The 23,867-nt window shown below is 56.8% G+C and overlaps 1 protein-coding gene across 3 annotated transcripts in view; it reads left to right on the top strand.

The window, feature by feature from the left end:
* The first annotated feature begins 12,276 nt into the window (after nt 1–12,276).
* The window catches only part of SPTBN2 (spectrin beta, non-erythrocytic 2), a 38,976-nt gene continuing 27,385 nt past the window's right edge, over nt 12,277–23,867 (top strand). Inside the window, exons 1-2 of one of the 3 annotated variants that reach the window (XM_055143884.1) lie at nt 12,277–12,683; nt 19,770–19,948. In XM_055143884.1, coding sequence (XP_054999859.1) covers nt 19,792–19,948 — 157 coding nt within the window. In that variant the 5' untranslated portion in view covers nt 12,277–12,683; nt 19,770–19,791. Of the gene's footprint in view, nt 12,684–13,250; nt 13,374–19,769; nt 19,949–23,867 lie in introns of those variants that run through there. The other 2 variants (XM_055143886.1, XM_055143885.1) reach the window with 2 other exon arrangements.

Raw genomic sequence — 23,867 nt, 5'->3', positions numbered from 1 at the left:
GATTAGCTCATCCCTTCACCTTCTTGAGGCCCTTCTCCACCTGGAGCGCAGAATCTGGGGCAGCTGCAGAACTCAGACCCTCTGCTCTGCTCTCGGGGTCACGCAGGGAGAGACTTGCTGGGGCTGGCGCAGGTTATGGGGGCCCTGAAGGCGGAGGGGTGCTGATTTCTGTGCCAATTCCGGGACCCCTATGTATTTGTTCTTCCTCACTCATAGGCTTATGGGTCAAGGAGAGATTCTCCCCACAGGACCCCTGCAAAGCGTGTACATAAAGAGTCTTTTTCTTCATCACCCTTGTTCCCTGGGTCCTTCCTCTCCTTCGAGCGACTGACCATGACACGGGGCGGGTTCTGATTCTTCTTGGCACACTCTCTGGTTTCTCTTCCTCTGGCAGCGGGCACCGAGGCCAGCCCCAGAGAGTTCATTGCTTTCCTGCCGGGGTTCAGTTTCTCCCCTCCCCAGGCCACACGTCAAATCAGTCTCCCAAAGTATTTTTGTTGTCTGTAGTTGGCGTTTTGCCTTTTGCTTGGACAGGGCTACACCGGGTTACACGCTGCTGTCCTGGGAAGGCCACAGGAAGCTTGGGAGTAGAAGGGGCCATGTAATCCGGCTGCACAGGGCCAAATAAACCAGTTGATCCAAAGGTCAGATGGTCAACTTTAGCTGAGAGGCAAGTCAGCAGGCAGGACAAACATTCTTCCTCTAGGAAGCCCATTAAAGGGATACTGGCTCCACAGGTTCACTCTTTGTGTGATTACAGGCCTCTGAATTCTGCGCTGGGAATATTGTGTACAAAGGTTTTAAAAGCAAACTCCAATGAACTAAGTTTCCGCTGATCTCTGAGCCAGACTTAGTTTTTATTGTAGCTAAAATGAACTTTCAAGCCACCCTTTTCTTTGGGCGAGGGGTGGGGGGGTTGTTGAGGGGGAGTGCACCCCGTGGTGCTCGTGAGTTACTCCTGGCTCTGTGCTCAGGCTCAGGGATCACTCCTAGCAGTGCTTAAGGAACCATATACGATGCCAGGGATTGAACCAAGATCCACAGCTTGAGAGGCAGTGCCTCACCCCTGTACTCTCTCTCTCCAGTCTGGTCATGCCAATCTCTGGTGCTTTTAGCAGTTGAAAAGAGGCTGTGTGATCAAGAGAATCTAAGCGTTGGGGGCGGGGGGGGGGGTCAGAGCAATAGTCCAACAGGTAAGGCATTTGCCTTGTACATGGCCGACCCGGGCTCAATAGTCGGCAGCCCATATCACCCCCTGAGCACTGCCAGGAATGAGCCCTGAGCACCATGTAGCCCAAAAAACAAAAATAAAAGGGTCAGGATGTCTGGATTCTTTGCCCACTTTACCACTTACTTGAGGTGTTATGTTCTAGTTTTCCACAACTAAAATAGGAAAACTCTCCCAGGAATATAATTAAAATAACATCTGTGAAACCAGTCGAGAGCTTTAGAATCTTGAAATTAGAGGAAATCTTAGAAGTAATTTAATCTAATATTTCCCAACCAGAGTGGTTATATTTTTTTCCAATTTATTTCCTTGATCTCACCCCCCCACCCCTTAACCAACCTCTCTCTACCTCCTTCTTCCACTTCCTCCCGGTCCCCGGTGTAGGGAACTGACCCAGCTGGCACAGTCACATGTGTTTATGTGTGGTATGCGCTGCCCTAGTTCACCTCCTGATGGCCTGCAATTGTCATTCCAATAATTTACTCAATTGACACCCACCTTTGACTTCAATGCTGAGAACTTCAGACCCGGTAGGGTCTTTCACTGTGTTGAACTGAATTCCCCCCATCCCACCCCCGACTGTCTCTTCCACCCCTTTGTCCCATCTCTGCCCTTTGAAACCACAGGGAATTCATCTAATTCCTTTCTAAAAGGGAGTGCAGATACCCCAGATTGCTATTGGTTTTTGTTGTCGTTGTTGTTGTTGTTGTTGGCTTTTGGGGTCTCATCCATCGATGCTCAGGAGTTACTACTAGCTCTGCACTCAAGAATTACTCTTGGCGATGCTCAAGGGGACCATATGGGATGCCAGGGATCAAACTCAGGTCAGCTGCATACAAGGCAAACGCTCTCCCTGCTGTACTATCGCTGAGGCCGTGGGATTGCTATTGTAAACTTGTCACAGAGCTTCAAAACTCAGTCTAAAGTTTGCACTGCAGAGGTCCTGGACTTTGCATGCTAAACATTGCACACTTGGATGTGAGTCAAATCCTTTTAGGCATATGGGGAAGTTGGCTATTAAAAAGAAATCCTGTTCTTGGTTCTTTCATAAACTGAAGAGTCCATTTGTACAGAAAAACTCACCACCTCCAGTTAACCATTCAAGGAGCAAATCTAGATTTTTGTACCTTTCCATTTTACTTAAGGCAAGATTTGCTTTCACATAACACAAGTAAAAAATACTGATACTGGCAACAACTAACATATATGGTGCCCTAATCTGGCACAGGCATCTTGCTCCTGGTATGCATTCTTGAATTCTCACCCCACTCTCAATTTAAAATTACCGCCCCCCCCCAAGGTGGAAACCAAGGGTTAAAGAAGCTAAATCACTTGTCCAAGGTCACTCAGAAGGTAGCGGTCAGAATTCCAACAGGTCATGTGACTCTGAGTCTTGTGTCTTAACTACCAGGAAGTTCCAGCTGCCAACATGAGTCGGAATGGCTTACCGCCAGCTGTGTGCCCCAGCACCAATGAAAGATTACTTACAACACAGAAAGTGACCTGAAACTACTAGTACTTTAAGGGTAGCCATGAAACAGGTTCTTCTACAGCATCTAGCACTGTGAGTTTTTCAGGAACCCCAAAACTTTGCTTCAGCTAGTAGTATGAAATAGATCCTGACAAAAATATCACAGGTGCACGGGAAGTCTCGGCAGAATGCTCGCCAAGGATTGCTGTGCTCCAGGTACGCATGGCCTAAACTGTTTAGAGGAGAGATGCCATTCATGACTGCCAGGTAAAATATTCCATGCTGAGATCCGGGACTGATCACAGCCTGCTCCAAGATGGGCTGGGATTATTCAAATGGGTTTTAGGAGCCTGAGCAATACTCAGAGGGTTGAGTGCTTGCCTGGAACAAGGTCGACTCAGGTTTGATCCCCGGCACCACATAGGGTTCCCTATGGAGCTAGAAGTAAGTCCTGAGCACTGCCAGGTATGACCCAAAAACAAAGCTGGGGGGGGGGGGTGGGAAATCAAGTGGGTTTTTAGGTCCAATTTTTTTTAAATTTTTATTTATTTATTTATTTAGACCCTGTTTTTAATGTGGTTTAGGTTTGCCAGTTAAAAATAGCTTGGGGAGGGGCTGGAGAGATAGCATAGCGGGTAGGGCGTTTGCCTTGCACGCGGCTGACCCGGGTTCGAATCCCAGCATCCCATATGGTCCCCTGAGCACCGCCAGGAGTAATTCCTGAGTGCAGAGCCAGGAGTAACCCCTGAGCATCGCTGGGTGTGACCCAAAAAGAAAAAAAAAAAACAGAACAAAAAAAATAGCTTGGGGAGGACAGTCCATAAATAAATGTTATTTTGAATCCAAAGTGGACAGAGATAAATGGATGTCAGACTTCCGTGTCTTCGCTCAGTCCCAGTTTCTTCCATTCAGTCTCCAACAGCTGGTACCCACAACAGTCATCTGCTTAGGCCACATCCCCGGTGGTCCAGCACCCCAGACTTCTCTGCCCTGTAGCTGGGGGCTAGAGGGCGGACTCTCTGCTCTTCGTGCTCCACCTCCTCCCACAGCACCATGTGACTTGAGACTTGTCCTGGCTCCATTGAAGACCTCAGCTTTCAAATCAATCTTTCCCAGTCCTTTATGGGGCTGGAGTTATTCCAGCCCCTCAACCCACCATGGCCTCCAGAAATCTAGTGAGTCCTTGGAATGCTCTGAGACTCCCTGCTTTCTAAACTTGGCTTGCGCAGTAGGCTTTCAGATGACCTCAAGACACATTGTCAAGAGCCACAGCGACAGTGCAGTGGGTAGGGCATTGGCCTTGCACACGGCTGACCCAGGTTCAATCCCTGGCACCGGTATGGTCCTCTGAGCCCCACTAGGAGTGATCCCTGAGTGCAGTGCCAGGGGTAAGGCCTGAGTACCACTAGGTGTGACCTACAAACAAAAACAGACACATCATCAGGTGAGAAAATCATATCCTTTATTTCTCAACCTAGCAGCCCATCAGTTCCCATTTATCTTTTTTTTTTCTTTTTGGGTCACACCTGGCGATACACAGGGGTGACTCTTGGCTCTGCACTCAGGAATTACCCCTGGCGGTGCTCAGGAGACCATATGGGATGCTGGGAATCAAACCCGGGTCGGCTGTGTGCAAGGCAAATGCCCTACCCGCCATGCTATTGCTTCAGCCCCTGTTCCCATTTATCTTACTGGCAGAAAAATCAGAATCTTCAGCAATTCAATCATCCCAAGCTTTTTTTTTTTTTTTTTAGGGGGGCATTGGGGCCACAACTGGTGGTACTCAGGGGCTATTCCTGGCTCTGAGCTCAGAAATGAACCCTGGAACTGCTCAGGAGGACAAATGTGGTGTTGAGGATTCAAACCAGGGTCACAAACAAGGTGCCTTCACCCCTGCACTCTCTCTCTGGGCCCTCATCTCAGAGCCTGAATTCAATCTCTCCGGATCCTCTTGCCAGCCCCAACTCAGGAGGCTCTCACAAGGCCGCATATATCTTTCTGACATCAGGAAAAATGGTGAAGGTCAAGAGCCATTCTGGAAGCCAAAGTGATAGTCCGGCGGGGAGGGCATTTGCCTTGCACTTGGCCGACCCCGGTTTGATCCCCGTCATCCCATATAGTCCCCCAAGCACCACCAGGAGTGATTCCTGAGTAAGAGCCGGGAGTAACCCCTTGCTTGTGTGACCTTGCTGGGTGTGACCCAAAAAGTCAAAAAGAAAGGAAAAGTTTGGGAGAGGCACATTCTGGGCCTCTGCTAGCTCCCTGATACCATGGTGTTGCTTCCTTTTCCAGCTTTAGCCCTGGGCTGCCATTGCAGTGCCTCAGAGACCGCCAGCAGGTGGCGGTGTGGTCTTGGTACAGACAAAGTGCAGCTTCTGCTTCCCAGGGGAGCACTGGGGGCTCCCATCTCTGCTCTTCCTGGAACTATGGCACCTCCATCTGATCCTGACTACAGCCATGCACCTCTCCTCCATTATCTGAGCACTCAACTTTCGCCACCCTGGAAGCATCCTTCTGAGGGGGTGACCACTCCTGCCACACAGAGGGCACACACACTGGTGCTTAGGACCATGCGGTGCCAGGAACCAAGCCCGGGGTTCTCACATACGAAGCCTGAGCTCCAGTCCTGTGAGTCATCTCCCAAGCAGCCTCTGCTGGAGTCCTGGCTGAGCCCTTAGCAGCCGTCCACCCAGGAACGGTTCCTGTTTCTCCTATCTCCTCTAATCAGCAAGTGGGAAGGTGGGCATGGTGAGGAGATGGAATATATCTCAGACTTCCTTTGCCCTTTCCAGTGGGCCCTTGCCCCGTGCTAACTCGGGGTACTTTGAAGGCTCTTCTCAGGATCTTCTCAGAGTTCCAGTGATGACTTTCTCTCTCTATTTGGAGGTGGGAGAACATAGCCCCACAACTGCATCTAACTCTTGTTTCAAGCCCGATGCAGTTCAGGTCCACTTAACCCTCTCTCCTTCTCCCCAAAAAAGGTGTGTGTGCGTGCTATGTGGAGGGAAACACATATTCTTCCCATGAAGCATTGGCATCAGTTCTTTTTTATTTTTTTCTTTATTTTTGTGGGAACAAATCTGACAGTGTTCAGGGCTTACTCGGGGTGCCAGTGATCAAACCCAGGTTGGGCACAAGCAAGTCAAATATCTTTTTTTTCTTTTTGCTTTTTTTGGGATCACACCCAGTGATGCACAGGGGTCACTCCTGGCTCTGCACTCAGGAACTACCCCTGGCGGTGCTCAAAAGGACCCTATGGGATGCTGGGAATGGAACCCGGGTCAGCCAGGTGCAAGGCAAACGGCCTCCCTGCTGTACTATCGCTCCAGCCCCAAGGCAAATATCTTACCCTCTGTACTATCTCCAGTCCCAGTGGCATCAACTCTGACCTTTAGGTTTACAAGGAAGAGTCTGTCTTCTGATATTTATTTATTAATTTTATTGCAGGGGGCACAGGCTTCTGGGTCACACTCAGCAGAGCTCAAGGGCTATTCCTGGCTTTTGTGCTGAGGTGACTATATGTGATACGTGCATTCACATCCGGGTCAGTCGCATGCAAGGCAAGTGACTTACGCTACCCCTTCCCCCACCCCCCACCCCAGTACTATCTCTCTGACTCTGTTCCTTGGTATTTCAAGGAAGTTTTGACAGAGGGGAAAAAAACCCTCTCTGGAACCTGGCCCTTGCCATTTAAAAACTGGAGTCTGTAAAAAACTCTTCTCTGACAGATTGGTCGATGCCTGAGGGGAAGGAGGTGGGGGCTGGGTAAAATGAGTGGAAGAGTCAAAGGGGTTGACTTCCAGTTAGAGTATAAATAAATTATGGAAATGGACTATACTCAGGTTTGGCGACTCCCGTCAAGAATATTGTATTGCCTATCTGAAAGTGGCCAGGAACAGAAATCTTCTAAGTAGTCATCACAACAAAAATAATGTTTATTGGGGCTGGAGTGATAGCACAGGGGTAGGGCATTTGCCTTGCACGTGGCCGACCCGGGTTCGATTCCCAGCATCCCATATGGTCCCTTGAGCACCGCCAGGAGTAATTCCTGAGTGCATGAGCCAGGAATGACTCCTGCGCATTGCCAGGTGTGTCCCAAAAAGCAAAAAAAATAAATAAATAAAATAAATAAAAAAATAATGTTTATGACAGATGGTGACTTGGCCATTGGTGTGACGGTCTCACTGTATTAAAAAAAAAAAAAGAAAGAAAGAAAGAAAAGAAAAGTCAAGCTATTTGGTTGTATCCCTGAAGCAAAGACAGTGATCCATGCCAATTTTACCTCAACTGAAAAAGTCTTCTCTGAAATAGGCTGTGTTTTTCTGGACGGGGTTACCAGGCCCTCGTGAGTACAGGGTCTGTGCTCCGCCACGAACTAGGCCACGGGCAGCGTAGCATTACAGGATTTAGTTAGAAATTCAAAGAATTCAACGCTGATTTCCATCTCAGCCCTGAACTTCCATCTCTGGAGAGAGCCTGAGCAATGGAGCACAGAGCAGGAGTAAGAGAAGGTGAGAAAAATGTGGCCTGACCATCGAGTTTCATGGTTCAACAAGGAACCAAGGAACCAGCTTCTCTCCCAAGGCCTTTTCTGCCATCTGTTAATTTCCTGCACAGAAACATACATGCCAGGGCCAGAGCGATAGTACCGTGGGTATGGCTCTCGCTTTCCCCACTGATGACCCAGGTTCAATCCCTGGCAACATGCATGATCCCCTGAGTCTACCAGGAGTGACCCCTGAGGGCAGAGCCAGAAATAAGCCCTGAGCATGAGCATAGCTAGGTGAGTCCCCAAAACAAACAAGCAAACAAAAAAACACAAAAGAAAAAAAAAAAAAGAGGAGAAAAAAACATACAGGCCAGACTGGCAATTGAGGATCTGTCTTAGCTCCCAGAGCAAAGTGAATCCTAAACTAATACCTAAAAGATTAGCCGAACTCAGGAGACCAGACTTGAAAGCGTTTCTGGTCCGAGAGAGTAACGAGCTCAAAACCCTACAAATAGCAGACAAAGTCCCAGAGGGTGTTGGGTGGACACACAGGCGCGAAAAGCAGATGGCGTACACTTTGTGAAGAACGCTTGCCCTAAGACCACGGGGAGGCCCTGAAGTCTGCAGGGAGCAGGGACCTTTCTGGTGCACCCAGATGCTGGCTTTCGATGTAGGGGGGAGGGGGCGAGACTGGCAGAAGGCAGAGGTTGCCAAAGGGCACAGAACAAAAGACCACCGTCCGCAAAAGCAATAAAAGCAAGAGGCAGAAGGGGACCCAAAATGAGCAAATGAGAGACCCAGGCGTGGAGGGAAAACCAGGAGAACAGGGCAACTCTCAGCCAAAGGGACCGGATTTCAGGGAGTGGGCGGGGCACGCTGAGTCTAACCCCGCTCCACGTCTGGTCATTTCTCCCCGTGTGTCCTCTGACCTCCAGCCGGACGCTCCATGGCCAACTGCCCCAAGTTTAGACGCCCGCCTCCTCTCTGATGTGAATGCCCCGACCTGACATCCCCCTGGCTTCTCACATCAGATGACTTTGTCCTCTAGCCTGATCCCCGCAGAGCGGCTGGAGTGGCCAAAGACGCAAAGTCCATGAACCCCTCCAAAGGCCACCCGGGAGCTCCAGGTGGAAGCCTCAGATCTGTCAGTGACCTAGAGTGCTGACCCGCTCTGGCCCAGGGCGCTCTTCCCAGCCAGAACTCACTCGGCGTTGCTTCACCTCTGCCCCGCCTCCACCGCCCTTCTCTCTGTTTCCTGCACGCACCCTCAGACACCAGACAGTCCCGGTGTCCCAGTGCTTCCCAAGCCCTGTGACTAAGACCTGGCTTAAGTGTCAGACTGGAAGAAATCCCAGCAATTCTCCCGTCTGGTTCAGTGACCCTGGACCAGACATGCAGCCTCCACGTTCTCTGTCAAACAGGATTCATCTTGGGGACCCGAGCAATAATGAACTGGTGTGGGCATGGTGGCGGGCAGGGGTGGGGGGTTGCTTGCCTTGCGTGCTGCTGACCCAGGTTTGATACCAAGCACAAATAATCCCACCAAGGAGTGATCCCGGAGCACTGAGTACATCCTCGACACCATTGGGTGTGGCCCCCAAAACCAAACAAACAAAAACAAATAAACAGGGCTCCTCTTTACCTCTTGAAGTTGGAATCAGAATTCAATAAAGTGGAATAAAATGGCATGTGTAAAGTGAAGAAATCTCATTCCCAATTAGTGGTAGTAACTGCTATTATTAGTCCTTCTTCTTTGCCACGTTCAACCTCCCGTTTCATATATAGCTCAAATGCCCTGAGGAAGCAAGTGAGGATGGGAGGGAGGGTTCGCACCCCGGCCCCGGGCCTACCACTAGCTAAGTTAAGACTGTTTAATTCTCACATTGCATCTGGACTTTTCACTCCTAACACCCATCCTACTTAGTGGTTATAGATCTGAGGGATTAGTGTATGAATAACGGTCAACCCCACTAGACTCTAAACTCCAAAAGGCTAGAAACAGTGTCTGTTTCCTCATCACTGGATATCCCCAGTGTACCCTGATCTCCCAGTTCAGGGCTTGATGCATAAGCCAGGGAGTTTTTGAATGAACTTTTTTTTTTTCCTTTTTGGGTCACACCCAGCGATGCTCAGGGGTTACTCCTGGCTTTGCACTCAGGAATTACTCTTGGCGGTGCTTGGGGGACCATATGGGATGCCGGGGATCGAACCCGGGTCGGCCGCGTGCAAGGCAAACGCCCTACCCGCTGTGCTATCGCTCCGGCCCCCTGAATGAACTTTTTAATTTTTTTCTTTTTGGGTCACACCTGGTGATGCACAGGGGTTACCCCTGGCTTTGCACTCGGGAATTACTCCTGGCGGTGCTCAGGGGACCCTATGGGATGCTGGGAATTGAACCAGGGTCCACCAAGTGCAAGGCAAACGCCCTACCCGCTGTGCTATCACTCCAGCCCTTTGAATGAACATTTGAGTGAACAGAATGTCAAGTAGTAGAGCCAATGACCTTTCCAGATGAAGAAAGACCAGAGAGATGATCTAGGGGTCATGGCACTTGCCTGGCTGCTGACCCTAGTTCCATTCCCGCACCAAGCACCACCTGGAGTGACCTCTGGGCACCCCTGGGTGTGGCCAAAAGCCAGCAAACAATACTGGAGAAGAGAAAGATCCTAAAGATCAAGGGCAACTGGCTTTCTTGCTTATTTTCTCAGCTGGGGTTGCTTGAACGTTCTAAGGGGAAGCAGGAGCTCATCAGACACGAGCACCAGGAGACCGTGGGAGGGGGATGACACTTCAGCCAGGAGCCAGAAGAATCTGTCTCCGACAGAAGGAGGGACACCTCTTCCCTGGCACTGGAGCCAGATGGGAGGCTTCATCTACGTCTGTAGGTTGGTAGCAGAAAGCGCTACCCAGAACTTGCCGTCAATCTCGGTTACGTAAGCGGGATCTGGTGCTCCGAGCAGCTCCGCACGCAGCGTGGACATCATTCCATTCACTTGTGCAACTCAGGAGAAAAGAAAGCAGACGGTCTCTCTTCGGCGTGGACTGTACTGACGCACCAGCGAGCTAAATAACAAGTTTCCAAAGCAACTCGGGGCAGGGCTGAGACAAGCGCCGTGCGTTGCGTGTGCGGAGCGTGCTCCCTCCCCGAACGCCCTGCTAAACGAATCATGGCCGGCCTGGCTGCGAGATGGAGCTTCCGTGCGCTGGGCCCCGCGCCAGCGTTTTAGCTGCATTTAACTCATGTGAGCCTCATGCTCTGATGTCACTTCGCATGTGAAGAAACAGGATCCTGGGGAAGTTAAGTCACAGAATCCCAGGGAAACTAAGCCCAAGGTCAAGGACTAGTAGGCGGGGAAACGGCTTTAAGCCCCAAAGTGACGCCTTGAACCTCTTTGCTATTGGCATCTCCAGCAGGAGGGAAAGGTGAGGAATCAAGAGAGAGACTTGGGGGTGGGGGGGCGAGCAAGAGAACAGCAGGGAGGGTGTTTGCTTTGCACACAGTTGATCTGGGTTCAATCCCCCACATCCCATATGGCACCCCGAGCACTGTCACAAGTAATTCTGCGTGCAGAGCCAGGGGTAACCCCTGAGCATTGCCAGGTATGACCCAAAACCAAAAATAAATAAATAAAGGATCTGATTAAGAGACAGACAGACAGACAGACAGACGTGGTATCTTCAGTATGAACTTGGACATTCTCTTAGATGCCTGGTGTTCATGTGTTCATATTTACCTTACAAGCCTTTGGGAAGAATTAGGAAATGCTGAAAACGGGAAACCACTCTAGTAAAGATATCATTAACCTTTATTTTTTTCTGCTTTTTGGGTCACACCCAGTGATGCTCAGGGGTGACTCTTGGCTCTGCACTCAGGAATTACTCCTGGCGGTGCTTGGGGGACCATAGGGGATGCCGGGGATCGAACCCAGATTGGTCAAGTGCAAGGCAAACGCCCTACCCGCTTGTACTATCAATCTGGCCTGATACCATTAATCTTTTTTTTTTTTTTTTGCTTTTTGGGTCATACCTGGCGATGCACAGGGGTTACTCCTGGCTCTGCACTCAGGAATTACCCCTGGCCTTGCTCAGGGGACCATATGGGATGCTGGGATTTGAACCCAGGTCGGCCGCGTGCAAGGCAAACACTCTACCCGCTGTGCTATCTCTCCAGCCCCCAATACCATTAATCTCATGCTAATCCTAAACTCCAAGATCCTTGTCTTCTGATTGGGTCATAATCTCAGGGGCTGTGGTTAAGACGCAAGCTTCCCAAACCAGTACAGTGGCACCAGGTGGGGGGTTGTGCTTCCCTCGAAACTCCTCTGATTCTCATCCCTTTTAATGTACCATCCCAAAGTGTCTCCTTGTGGAGGAAAGAACTCGGTCGGCCCTCGTGCCTGATTCCATTGCCAGAGGGGGTGGCTTTAAAAATCAGTGGAAAGGGCCTGAATCATGGCACATGGTGAGGTGCAGAGAATTCAGGGTCATCTCGCAGTGTACCACGCTGAGCCCTGCCACCACTCCAGCCCATTTTACAGACTTGGCAAACTGAAGCCAGGGAGGTGAGATGCTACAGCTACCATAGTACTGTAGCAGAACTTTTTGTTTTCTAACTTGGAAATGTTTCCACCAGGGGACTGACACAAAGAATTTCACCTTCCCAAAATCCTATCTGGAAAACACTCCAACTCTGTAACTATATATTTGTTTCCATATGCAAACCTTTCAGCAAGAAGCAAAATCTGGAAATTCCACTACGCATAAAGCAACCAAACTGTGACCTTTCAGCAAAGGCCAGTCTTCCCGAAGTGGCTTGGAGGTCAGAGGTCAGGACAGGCATTTCCCAGGGACAAGCCAACCCACATCTTCAGGGCAATGCAGCGCCGCTGAATTTCCAATGCCAATCTGTTCTCACCAGCTCACCTCGCCGCTTAGTTTTCTCGTCTGGAAGAACAGAACCTTCCTCCGGGCGCTGGCATAGGGGTGGGGGCGGGGCTGTCACATGCCATGATGCACTTTTAGCACCCACCCCAGCACTCTAACTTTGTTATTATTTGGGGACCGGCCCTTCCTCTCCCAAACATTGCAGTTCACGTGGGGGACGACCCAGCCGAGAGCTCAGACCCCTCTGGTTGGGGAGGCACCAAGGAGCAACCTAGCGGTGCCAGGCCTAGAAATGTCCCTCCCCACCCCCACTCCCCCTTAAGACAGTGAGTAGGCTGAATTCTCCGGGTTGATAAATGAGAGGCGCGGAGAAGGAGCTGCGCGGAGCTGCAGGAACACGGTTCCCAGCCTCTCATCTGCAAGAAGGCGAAGCGCCACCGCGTGTGCCATGGAGCCCCTCTGGGAACCGCAGCCGGCCTGGCAGCCCGGAGGACGACGCGAGAGAGCGCGACTGCACGAGGGACATGCTTGAAGGGACATGGGCCGGAGGAGCCCCGAGAGGAAGATTTGAAAAGGCGAACAGAGGCCGCACACCGGGAACCTCCTGGGCGGTGAGTGCGAGCCCCGGGTGCGCGTCCCGGGGTCTCAGATTTGGGACCGAAAGCTGCGTAGGGGCAGACGGGAGTGTGCAAGTCGCCGAGACCCCGAGCCCGGACCCCGCCAGCCAGCCGCAGGCGGGGAGCCAGACCGCCCGGGGGTGACCCGGGAGCCGGCAAGGACCGGAAGGCGCTCGGGGAGCGGGGGGGAGCACCCCCAGGGAAGGTGATGGGGGACTCGGGAGCCGCCGCGTCCGCCCCGGGGAAGGTCAGCGACCCCGGGCTGGGGCCAAAGCGGGGGGTGGGGGGGGTCTCTGGGGGAGACCCGAGGGGGGCTTCGGTTGCCATGGCGCCGGGTGGGGAGGGGGTGGCTGGGGCCCCGCCCCGAGCCCTGCGGGGCCGCGGGCTCCAGATGGTCCCGGGCCTCCCGCGGGAGCCGGCGGCCTGCGGCAGGGGGAGGCTATTGTCCTCCCGCCGCCGCCGCCGCAGTCCCGCCGCTCGCGCCCGCGCGCCGCCACGCGCCCCGCCGCCGCCGGCCCCGCGCGCCCCCCGCGCCGCTCGCGCCCCGTGACAGCGCCCGCCGCCGCCCGCCGCCAGCCCCGCCGCCGCCGGGCCACCCGCCGCCGCCGCCCGCAACCGCCCCTCGCGGCCGGGCTGCGGGCGCGGCGACAACCGGTGCGTCCCGGGCCGGCGCTCCGCGCCCAGGTAGGTGCCGGCGCCGGGGCCCGCTTTGTCCGGGCCGGCGGGCGGCGCGCTTTGTGCGGCCGCGTGCGGGCGGCGGGGGCGGGGGCGCCCCGGGAGCCGACGGGCGGCGGGGGGGCGCCGGGCCCCGCGGGCGGCGGGGGCCGAGGGGGGCTCAGCGGGCCCCCGGCGACCCCCGGCCCCGGGGAACGGCGTGCGGGCCGCGGGGGGCCCGGCTGGGACGGCGCCGGCCCTTCCCGAGCCGGGAGAAGAGTCTGGAAGAGTTGGGGCTGACAAGCGCGCTCGGGGACGGTCGCCGGGGTTGGCGGCGTGTGTGACAGCGCTGGCTGTTCGCGTCGCCGCGGCTGCAAGGGACCCGCCGGCCAGGTGCTGCGGCCGCGCGGCGGCGAGCCGGAGCCTGCAGGGGGCTCCCGGCCCAGCCGAGCTGGGGGGCTGCTCGCTGCCCTCCTTTATGCACCCTGGCTGCGCGTGAGGAGCGGACACGACTGGCTGGAGTGCCGGCGACACGGGAACCGGGAGAAGGAGCACACCGGTTGGCGGGGCGGGGCGGGGGCGGTATCCAGAGAGGGCATTGTGGGGCGAAGGGTCCCCAGCCGGGGGATCCTGGCCAGGGCCCCCTCTCTGGAGTGTGCCAACTCCAGCCCAACCGCCTTTAGCCATCCACTCTGGCTGGCACCACCCCACGGAGCCCCCTGGCATGGCCTGCCCGCCGCCCGGCTGCAGGCTCGCCCCTGTCCTAACCTGCTGCGTGCCGGCTCGCTTTATAGTTGTTTCCCAGCGGCTCTTCCCCTTTTGGGGCGCAGCCACAGCTCTGGCGCTGGGGAGCTGGTCTGGTCAGGCACGGGCAGGGGATCCACAAACCAGTTTTCCTTGAAGGTACAGGGAGCAGCCTGAGTTCCAAGTCTGCGTGTTGGCTGGAGGGGCCGGGCAACCTCTTGGTACCTTCCCCAGGAGCCCACAATCACGGGGGGAAAGAAGCTAATGGGGAGCTTAGACTTGCTCCTGGGGGACTCATGGAACCCACAGGCTTGGGGGAGGAGGGTGGCAGGGGAGGCACTGAGACACGTGCATCCCCACGCTCAGCCCCCAGCCCAGGTTCCTGGCAAGAGCTCGCCCGCCTGCCCGGTTAGCAGCCGTTCCCCAGCTTCCTCCGGAGCCCTCCTAGGTGCTGAGTTTCTCTGATTTCTTTTTCCTTTCATTTCGCTTCCTGTCCCCTCACGCTCACTCGCTCGGAGTCCGGGAAGACTTTGCCTCTGCCCAAGTCCCCCCTCCTCATCTATTATTCATGGCCTGTCATTTGCTGGCTCTGCCTCCCCAGAGCGCCACCCTCGCCATATCCTCCTTCCGTGCATCTGTGAGCCGCCTGCGTCGGGGCAGCCGCCCTGCCTGTCTCCTCAGATCTGCGTCCCACTCCATCTTCATTTCCTCTCTCATCGCCAGAAGCTTCTGGCTCCTCGTGAGGCCAAGTTCTATTTGAGTTTAGCCTGGAGCAACCTCAGGCCCCCTGTTCCCCCAGAAACTTTGGCTTTTCTCAGATGTTCCAAGTTGTTTCTGGACCTTTGGGCCACCACTGTGCCCCCTCGGTACCCCTCCAAGGATGGTTCCCTGGGGCCTGAGGCAGGTGTGTGTGTGTGTGTGTGTGTGTGTGTGTGTGTGTGTGTGTGTGTGTGTGTGTGTAGAAACAGGTTGGAAATGCAGATCCCCAGGCCCCAACAGTCTGGAGGCTGAGCGCAGTGACCAGTGGGTGACCATGATGCATGGAAGTTTGAGAATCTCCATCCTGAACTTTTGCTCATTTGTTTTGAGGCCACATCCAGCTGTGCCCAGGGATCATGTGTACGTAGCAGGGCTCAGGGCCCATGTGTGGTGTTCGGAGTTGAACCTGGAGGGCCAAGCGCAATGCAAGCATCTGACCTGCTGTACGATTGCGCCAGCGTTGATCTGGAACTATGGGGAGTGCCCAGCCCCCCAAGGACTCCCACTGATGAGTTTCTCTTCTACCCCTCCCTACTTCTTTATTTATACAATGCCAGGGCCTCACGCAGGCAAAGCAAGTGCTCTAACCCAGAACTAAGCTCCCTGGCTCTTTTCCAGCCCATTTACATTCTTTCCTTTAGTTTCTCCCTAACCCTCAATGGAGGAAATTAAAAAAAAAGTTCTCGCTTGGGCCAGAGTGATAGTACAGCTGGTAGGGGGCCAGCCTTGCATGCAGCCAACTTGGGCCCGATTCCCCAGCACCCCATCTGGTTCCCTGAACCCACTGGGAGTGATCCCTGAGCACAGAGCCAGGAGTAAACCCTGAGCACTGCTGGGTGTGGCCCAAAACCCAAAAAGAAAAAAAAAAAGTTCTAGTCCGGTTAGTGGAGATCCCTGTATTGAATACCCCGTGGGCGAGGCTGGAACCCTGAGTGAGACACAGCCCCTGCGCGAACAGCAAATATAATCCTTCAACTGGAGGGCGGCAGTGAAAGCTGCTTGCGGAAGGGCTGGGGGAGCACAGAGCGGGGAACGTCAACTCTCTCTGAAGGCGGTAAAGAATTAATCAGGAGCCGGATGTGGCAGGAGGAGGAGTTGGGGTACAAGGCAGCCGCGAGCCCCCGGGGGACAGGATTTTGAGCTGTACATGCCGGTTCGGAGGCGCTCGGGCGGGGAACGAGCTGGGCAGTTGGCTTCGCTCCGGCCTAAGCAGTGGCAGCAACGTGGGCCTGGCTGCAGGTCAGTGGCTGGGAAGAAGGTGAGGGGACCAAGCTGGGGACACTGTGATGGGGATTAGCTGCCCTGGGGCCTGAGTTCAGGAACCACTTGGGGAGGATCAGGCTAACACGTCTCCAGACTAGAGAGAGACAAGCAGGTGCCGGGAGCTGGAGGACAGGGGCCCCGTGGGGACGGTGACCCGGAGCAGAGGGGAGGGATGCAGCCCAAAGAAACCAGGCAGGAACCTAGGCTGGGAAACTCAGGGAGAAAAAGGACAGGGGTCTGCAGGTGGCGGCGGACGGGAGAGCCCGGAGGCTTGAGAAGCAAACCTCAGAGGCACACAGGTGGCACCTGAGCACCGCTTCCTGGGCACCCCGGAAATCACGGGTCTATTGCCAGAGCTTGGGAATCTGCCCCTTGCACCCGAGCATGGCGGGCCTGGGGCGTGTGGGCCTACGGACACGACTGCACTTATTTTTTTTTTTAATTTTTCAACATTTTGCACGTATCTCCATCTATCTGTCTTTGCTTGGGGACCACACCTGGCAGTGCTCACGGCTTACTCCTGGCTCTGCACTCAGGGATCATTCCTGGCGGTGACTGGGGGACCATACGGGATGCTGGGAATTGAACCCGGGACGGCTGCGTGCGAGGCCGGCGCCCTGCCCGCTGTGCTGTCAGCCCCGTTACTGCATTCTTTTCTTTTCTTTTTTTTTGCTTTTTGGGTCACACCCAGCGATGCACAGGGGTCACTCCTGGCTCTGCACTCAGGAATTACCCCTGGTGGTACTCAGGGGACCATATGGGATGCTGGGGATCAAACCCGGGTCGGCCGCGTGCAAGGCAAGCGCCCTACCTGCTGTGCTATCACTCCAGCCCCGTTACTGCATTCTTGCTCCTCATCTGTATGCTGCCACTTCAGCAGCTCAGGCCACACAGCCCGGGCAGTACCAGCTCAACTTGGTCAGAGGAACATTTATGTGGCTGAAATGTTATTTGGGAGAAGAGGCCGCCCTGGCTCCGTGCTGTCTCCCCCGATTAGAGGGCTCCTCAGGAAGCCCTATAATCTCTGAGCTGTACCTCCTGGGTGAGATGGACCCTTGCAGCCCCTGCCCCTGCAAGATCTGGGGTGTCGGGACCAAACTGGGGCACCGAAGCAAAGCCCAAACCTTACTGCTTCCAGGGATGTCCCAGGCTGTCCGCTACTTTCACTTTCAGCTTTTTTCATGGAGCACAAAGACCGGAGACCCGGGTTTGGAAACCTCAGAGGCATTTGGAGTCAGGCGAATAGAGGTTCGTCTGATGGGGAAGGAGCAGAAGGGGCTGGAGGGGTCTAGAGAGACACGGACAGCCTGGATCTGAGGCCAAGGAGATGGCACAGCGGGCTACAGCTTTTTGCCTCACATGCAGCCAGCCCCGGTTCAAATCCACAGCGTCACCTGTGGTCCCCCAAGCACCAGTAGGGGGGTGGGGGGCCCTCCTGAGCACAGAGTCAGGACTAGCCCCTGAGCATCGTCAGATGTGGCCCCAACAGCCCTTCCTGCCCCTGGCCCCCCAAAAAAGAGACCTGCGCATGAAATGCAAACTTTTAATTTTTAAGTAATTAGAGATCAAATGAAACAGTCCCAGGTGCTGGTTTTTGCGGGTTTTTGCTAACAGGAGTAGGGGGTCACGGGAACGGAAGGTCAGGCAGAGAGAGGCCATTTGGCGCGGAGGTGGTGGGAGGGGAGGGCCAGAAGTTTCCCCGCTCAGAAACTTCGGAGGTTCTTAAGGGTGAACAGGGCTGCCAGGAAGGATCCTCCGCCACACGGACCACGTTGGCTCTGGGGTCCCCAGCTGCTTCCACCAGCAGCTGCTGGGATGGTGTGTGTGTGTGTGTGTGTGTGTGTGTGTGTGTGTGTGTGTGTGTGTGTGTGTGTGTGTGTGTGTCTCCAGCGCAGGTCACACCTGCCCACGGCACCCTTTGCTCAGGGTGACTCAACTCTGCCCTAGAATTTATTTTTACATAAATATTTACACAGCAAATCGAAAGGATCTCTCAGGGATGAGGGGACGTGATGAATTTGAAAGAAGGGGACTCTAAAGCGAGCGCAAATCCAGCTCCCTTTTCTGTGTGTGTGTGTGTGTGTGTGTGTGTGGAGAGGGGGGCGAGAATGAAAACCCCACAGGAGCTTGGACCTGAGCTCCCTCCCTTGGGGTTGGGGGGGGCAGTCCCCGCCCAGACTGTTCCTCTTTGGGAAAAAGGGGAGGGGCAGGGGATCCAGGCCTTAGGATGGGCCACGGTTCATGGAACCAGTTAGACAGAAGCCACCATCCGCCTCTGTGGGCCCGCGGGAGCACATCCTTCACTCCCGTCCCTGCCTTCTGCCACCACACCAGCTTCTCGATGGCCCCTCCGGAACCAGAGACCCCCCCCCCACACACACCCCCATCCTGGCCTGACCCTCAGAGGCGGTGCAAGGAACTGAAGGGCTGGGCAGAGGGAGACCCGGAATGGGTGGCTCTTGGTGAAGCGACAGCCCCAGCCCCCTCCAGTGGCCACGCAGTGCTGAAATCACTGCAGAGAACTTTGGACAGTGGGGGTGGTTTTGCTTTTAACCCCTCGCAGCTAATCTAAGCGCGTCTGTTAGTTTTGAGTTGTTTGTTTGCGTTGGGCTCCGGGATGCTGACGCACACTCGCGGTGCGGCCGGCCCCGCCGGGCTCCGGAAGGGAGTTGCGGGTGCTGATCTCTGGGTGGGGACAGCTCTGAGTGCTGGAGGCTGTGCCGGGATGTAGCAGCGAAGAGTCTGCCCCCCTCAGTCCCCTCAGAAAGGGGACCACCCCTGCTGTGTGAGCTTGAACTGAGGCTCCCTCACCTATGAGATGGGGCGACAGTGGGTGCTGCCGCTTTGGGGTGGCGGCGAGGGACGCATCTCCAGGGAGGGCGAGAGACAGGACATAAGGTAAAGGCGTGTGCCTTGCACACACCTGACCTGGGTTCGATCCCTGACACTATGTATGTCCCCCAGGGCACTGCCAGGGGTGATCCCTGAGCACATACTGGGTGTGCTCCCCACATACCAAGACAACAAAAAACTGAAGCCCCCCCCCAAAGTACACCTTTGAAAACACACACAAGAGGGGTGAGGGCTCAGGGCCTGGTGTGAAGCGGGGGCGGGGAAGAATCTGGCTGCTACTCCCGACTGCCTGGGCACCCTCCCCACACACACACACACACACACCACACCATACACACACCCCACACACACATCCCACACCCCACACACATACCACACACACACCCTCCACACCACCCCCCCCACATACACACCATACACTCCCCACAACCCCCCCCCACACCACACACACACACATGCACCACACACACTACACACCACACACATACACCACACCACACGCCCACATACCACACACACCTCTTCCTGCGTCACCATGAAAGCTCCTTTGCACGTGGGGGCCTGGCCCCCGCAGACACAGCGACAGCCCAGCTGGCCCCGCCCTGCGCCCTGCGCCCTGGCTGCCTTCCTGCTGGGGGCTGTGCCCTTGGGCCTTCGCTCCGCCATCGTGGATAAAGCCCCTGCCCCAAGCTTTGACTCGAGGGAACCCAAGAGGGGATCGGGGCAGAGGGGTGGGGGGTGGAGAGTGGGGGCTGGCGGGGCACCGGGGGCCCAGGCGCCCCTCAGCCACCACCCTCCCCTTTGCAGGCGCAGGAGGCCCCTCGCCACCATGAGCAGCGCGCTCTCGCCCACCGACTTCGACAGCTTGGAGATCCAGGGCCAGTACAGCGACATCAACAACCGCTGGGACCTGCCCGACTCCGACTGGGACAATGACAGCAGCTCGGCCCGCCTCTTTGAGAGGTCTCGAATCAAGGCTCTGGCAGGTGAGGTGCGGGGGTACGGGGGACAGGCTGAGGACGCCCAGGAGAGCGGCGTCTCACACAAGGGGACCCGACCTACCCCACCCCTGGCCCTGTTCCCCAGCTCTAGGTCACCACCTGCTCAGCTGACTGCCTGTCCCTGAGTCACTGTCCCGCCCCTGTCCACCGCCCGCCCCGCCTTGCCTTTTCATCGCGTCTCCCTTGACTGCCACTGTCCTCCCCGCACCTGTTGGCCCTCTCCCCCCACCTGTTCCTTCCACCTGCCGGAGGGCCGCCCCTTCTTTCATCTACCTGTTCCCTGAAGCAGTTCCCTCCACCCTGGGCTGGCCTCCTCGGCCGCCCCGCTGGTGTGTCCCAGGCTTCGCTCCCCGCCTGCCCTCGCCCCTGCCCGGCCCTCGCCCGCGGCCTGGGCTCTCCCCTCCAGTGACTCCCAGCACAAACAAACCCGTCTGACGGGCCTCCCCACGTTCCCTTTTTCCGGAGGGGTTGCCATGGCAACGGGCTGCCACCTGACACCACTGCTGGCGTGGGGCTGAGTCACCCACGCACCCCCCCAGGCCACCCACGGGTGCTGGCTTCCCCGCCTCCATCCCACGCCCATCTCTTCCACATGCATCTGAGGGCCTCCTCCAGCCCAGCCCAGCGGGAGCGGTCACAGGGCCTCCGTCTGGTGACGGGCTGTCCCCAGCCTGGGCTGTTGGGCCGCCTGGCGGTTCTTGAATCTGCCCATTTCCCCCCTGCTCAGCCAAGGAAGGCTTTAGCAACCCGGTTTCCAAGCTGCCCTGCCGCCACTTACTGTAGCCACACGGTCCAGAAGTGAGAGTTTTTGCACTGCAGTTTGGTTTTTGGGCCACGCTCAGCAGGGCTCAGGGGCTGCTCCTGGCTCAGAGCTCCAGTCACTCCAGGGAGTGCCAGGGATTGAACTTGGTGTGTGTGTGGGGGGTGGGGCGGGGGGGTGGGACTCTGCCTCAAAGCCTCAGCTCAGCATAGGGTCTCTCTCCCTGCCCCCCGGAAGCCAGGATTTTATTGGTTTGCTTTGGTTTGCTTTGTGGGCCACTCCTGGCAATGCTCAGGGGTGACCCCTGGCTCCGTGCTCAGCAATCACTCCAGTGGTGCTTGGGGGACCGTCTGGGATGCCTCCATCAAACGTGGGTCAGCTGTGTGCAAGGCAAGCGCCCTATCCACTACACTGTCCCTGTAGTCCCCAAAGCGAGTATTTTTGAAAGCTTTCTAGGGGATTCTGTGCAGCCCACCCTGAGGACCCCCTTCCTGCCGTGGGGTGAGCACAGCTTCCTGGGCTCCCTCCACAGCCCCTCTGCCCGGGTCGGGCCTGTCTTCTGGGGAGACAGGAGCGGGGCCTGGGGCCTGTGGGCATCCTTGGGGAAAGGCCTCCGGTGTCCTGCCGGCCTCTCTCCCCACCAGCCAAGGCCCAGCCTGCTGCCCCGAAGAGGGGCTCAGCCCTGCAGCTGGCCTCTGGGCGCCAAGCAGGCTGGGGAGGAAGGCGGGAAGGTGGGAGAGGGCCAGGGGCTGTGCGGCCTCACCAGGGAGGGGTGGGAAGGGAATCTGGCAGATGTCCCCATGAGGGTCCCCTGGGGGCCAGTAGGAGTCTGGAGAGCCCGGGGCAGGGCGGGAGCCTGAACTCTAGGGAAGGATGAGGACGGGAGGCGGATAAAGGGACCAGATAAAGAGGCGGAGGCACCTCCCAGCGGTCCTACCTCCGTGCGCCGGGATCAAAGGCACATCCCGACGGAAGTTCCCAGGGCCCCCCTGCCCCCCACCGGGGTCCCTCCGGGTCACGCCACGCCCCTCTGGGGAAGCCGCCGTTTGCGCCGGGCCCCTCTCCCTCTCTGCGAGGGGGTCCCCGCTACTCACTCCGAAGACCACTCGGGGCCGGGCGGGCAGGTCCGGCGCCGGCGGCTCGCCGCGCCCCTGGGGCCTGGCCCTGCCCCCCGCGGCCGGCCCCGCCTCCCCTCCCGCCCTCCCCCGTCCGACCTGTTTGTCTGGCGCGGGCGCCTCGGCTGCTGCTGGCGCTCCAGGTGTGCGGCCGCCGCTCCCGCGTCCCCGGCCTGCCCGCGCCCCCCGCGCCCCCCGCGCCCCCCGCGCCCCGCCGCCGGGGCACGAGCCGCCCGCCCGCCGCGCGCACATGGGCGCTGGGCCCCGGGCGCCGTAGCGGCGGCACCATGAACGGGAGCGCGAACGGAGTGGGCAGGGCGCACGGGCCCGGCCTCAACGGGGCCAGCGAGCTGTACTACGAGGCCGTGGAGGGGGCGCAGAACCCCGGGGGGCTGCTGCTCTCGCCCGCCGCCTTCATCAACCCCGCGCAGTACGCCAGCGTGCTCGAAGGACGCTTCAAGCAGCTCCAAGGTGAGCGCCGGCCCCGGCGTCCAGCGGCCCCGCACGCGGCCCGCCCGCCCGCAGCAGCGGGGACTGACCGGCCCGGCCGCGCCGACGGCCCCGGAGCCCAAGTGTGTGCGGGCGAGGGTGTCCCCGTGAGCGTCTGTGTCTCCGGGTCAGTGGGGGGGGTGTGCGTGTCAGTGCGTTGGTATGTCTGGGAAAGTGTGAGTGCGTTTGTAAGTCAGTGTGAAGGTGTGTGCGTTTGTATGTTTGTGTAAATGTGTGCGTTTGTGTCTGTGTGTGTGTTTGTATGTATGTGTGTGTCTTGGAGTGTGAATACATTTGTATGTGTGATGTGGGTGTCTCAGAGTGTGTGCGTCTGTGTGTTACAGAGTGTGTTTTCATGTGTGTGTGTGAGTGTTTGTGTGTCTGTGTGAGTGTGAGTGTGTGGATGCGTGTGAGTGCGTTTGTATATGTGTGTGAGTGCGTTTGTATATGTGTGTGAGTGTGTGTATGTCTGTGAGAGTATGTGAGCGTATGTGGATGCGTGTGAGTGCGTTTGTATATGTGTGTGAGTGTGTATGTCTGTGAGAGTGTATGTGAGAGTATGTGGATGCGTGTGAGTGCATTTGTATATGTGTGAGTGTGTGTATGTCTGTGAGAGTGTATGTGGATGCGTGTGAGTGCGTTTGTATATGTGTGTGAGTGTGTGTATGTCTGTGAGAGTGTATGTGAGTGTATGTGGATGCGTGTGAGTGCATTTGTATGTGTGTGAGCATGATTGCATTTGTATGTGTGTGCTTGTATGACTGTGTCTGTGAGTGTGTGAGAATTCATATGTATGCATGTGAGTGTGTGTCTGTGTGAGCGTATGAGTGTGAGAGCGTGTGAATGCGTGTGCGTGTGTGCGAGTGTGTTGTGTGTGTCTGTGTGCCCCCCAGTGCAGTGGGCCCTGGCGGGGCGTCTGTCCCGGGGGTCCGGGCGAGGTTAGACGTGGGGCGGGAAGGAGCGGCGAGCGGGAGCCGGAGCCGGGACCTGGGCGTTGTTTGTGCTGTTGCAGGTCTCTGAGTGGGTGTGAGTGAGAGCGGGTGGCAGTGTGTGGAAACCAAGGCGGTGGCAGCCAGAGTCAGCGCGGACAGGCTCGGGTCTGTCTGAGCAGGCGTGTGCTCACCGGGCACCCCGACCCCCACGTCTTTCTGGAAGGCGCCGTCTTGGGGCGGGCACGGATGGTGCCGGCACCCGGGGGAGTCACCCTTCGTTTCCAGTGCGTGCCTTTGGGTGTTTTTTTTTTTCCTCCTCGCTGTGCCGTGCCTCCTTCCATGCTGCCTGTGTGCCCAGGTGGCCTCACCCAGGGCCCCTGGCATCAGGGCTGTCGGGGTGATCCCCGGCCCGGCCAGGAGGAGACACGGGCACAGGTGCCCTGGGCAGGGCGAGGCCCCCCACAGCCGCAGGCTGGCAGGGGAAAGGCAGGCAGGAGACAAGGGCGTGTCGAGGTGTCTGCTGGGTGAGGTGCCGAGGAATGTGAGATTAAGGGGATGAGTCTTTTCGGTTTCTGAGACGCTGCTGAGGTGCAAAGTGACGCTTCAGG

The sequence above is a fragment of the Sorex araneus genome, chromosome 6 (assembly GCF_027595985.1).
Source record: "Sorex araneus isolate mSorAra2 chromosome 6, mSorAra2.pri, whole genome shotgun sequence".
NCBI lineage: Eukaryota > Metazoa > Chordata > Mammalia > Eulipotyphla > Soricidae > Sorex > Sorex araneus.
This window is presented reverse-complemented; position numbering and strand designations above follow the sequence as displayed.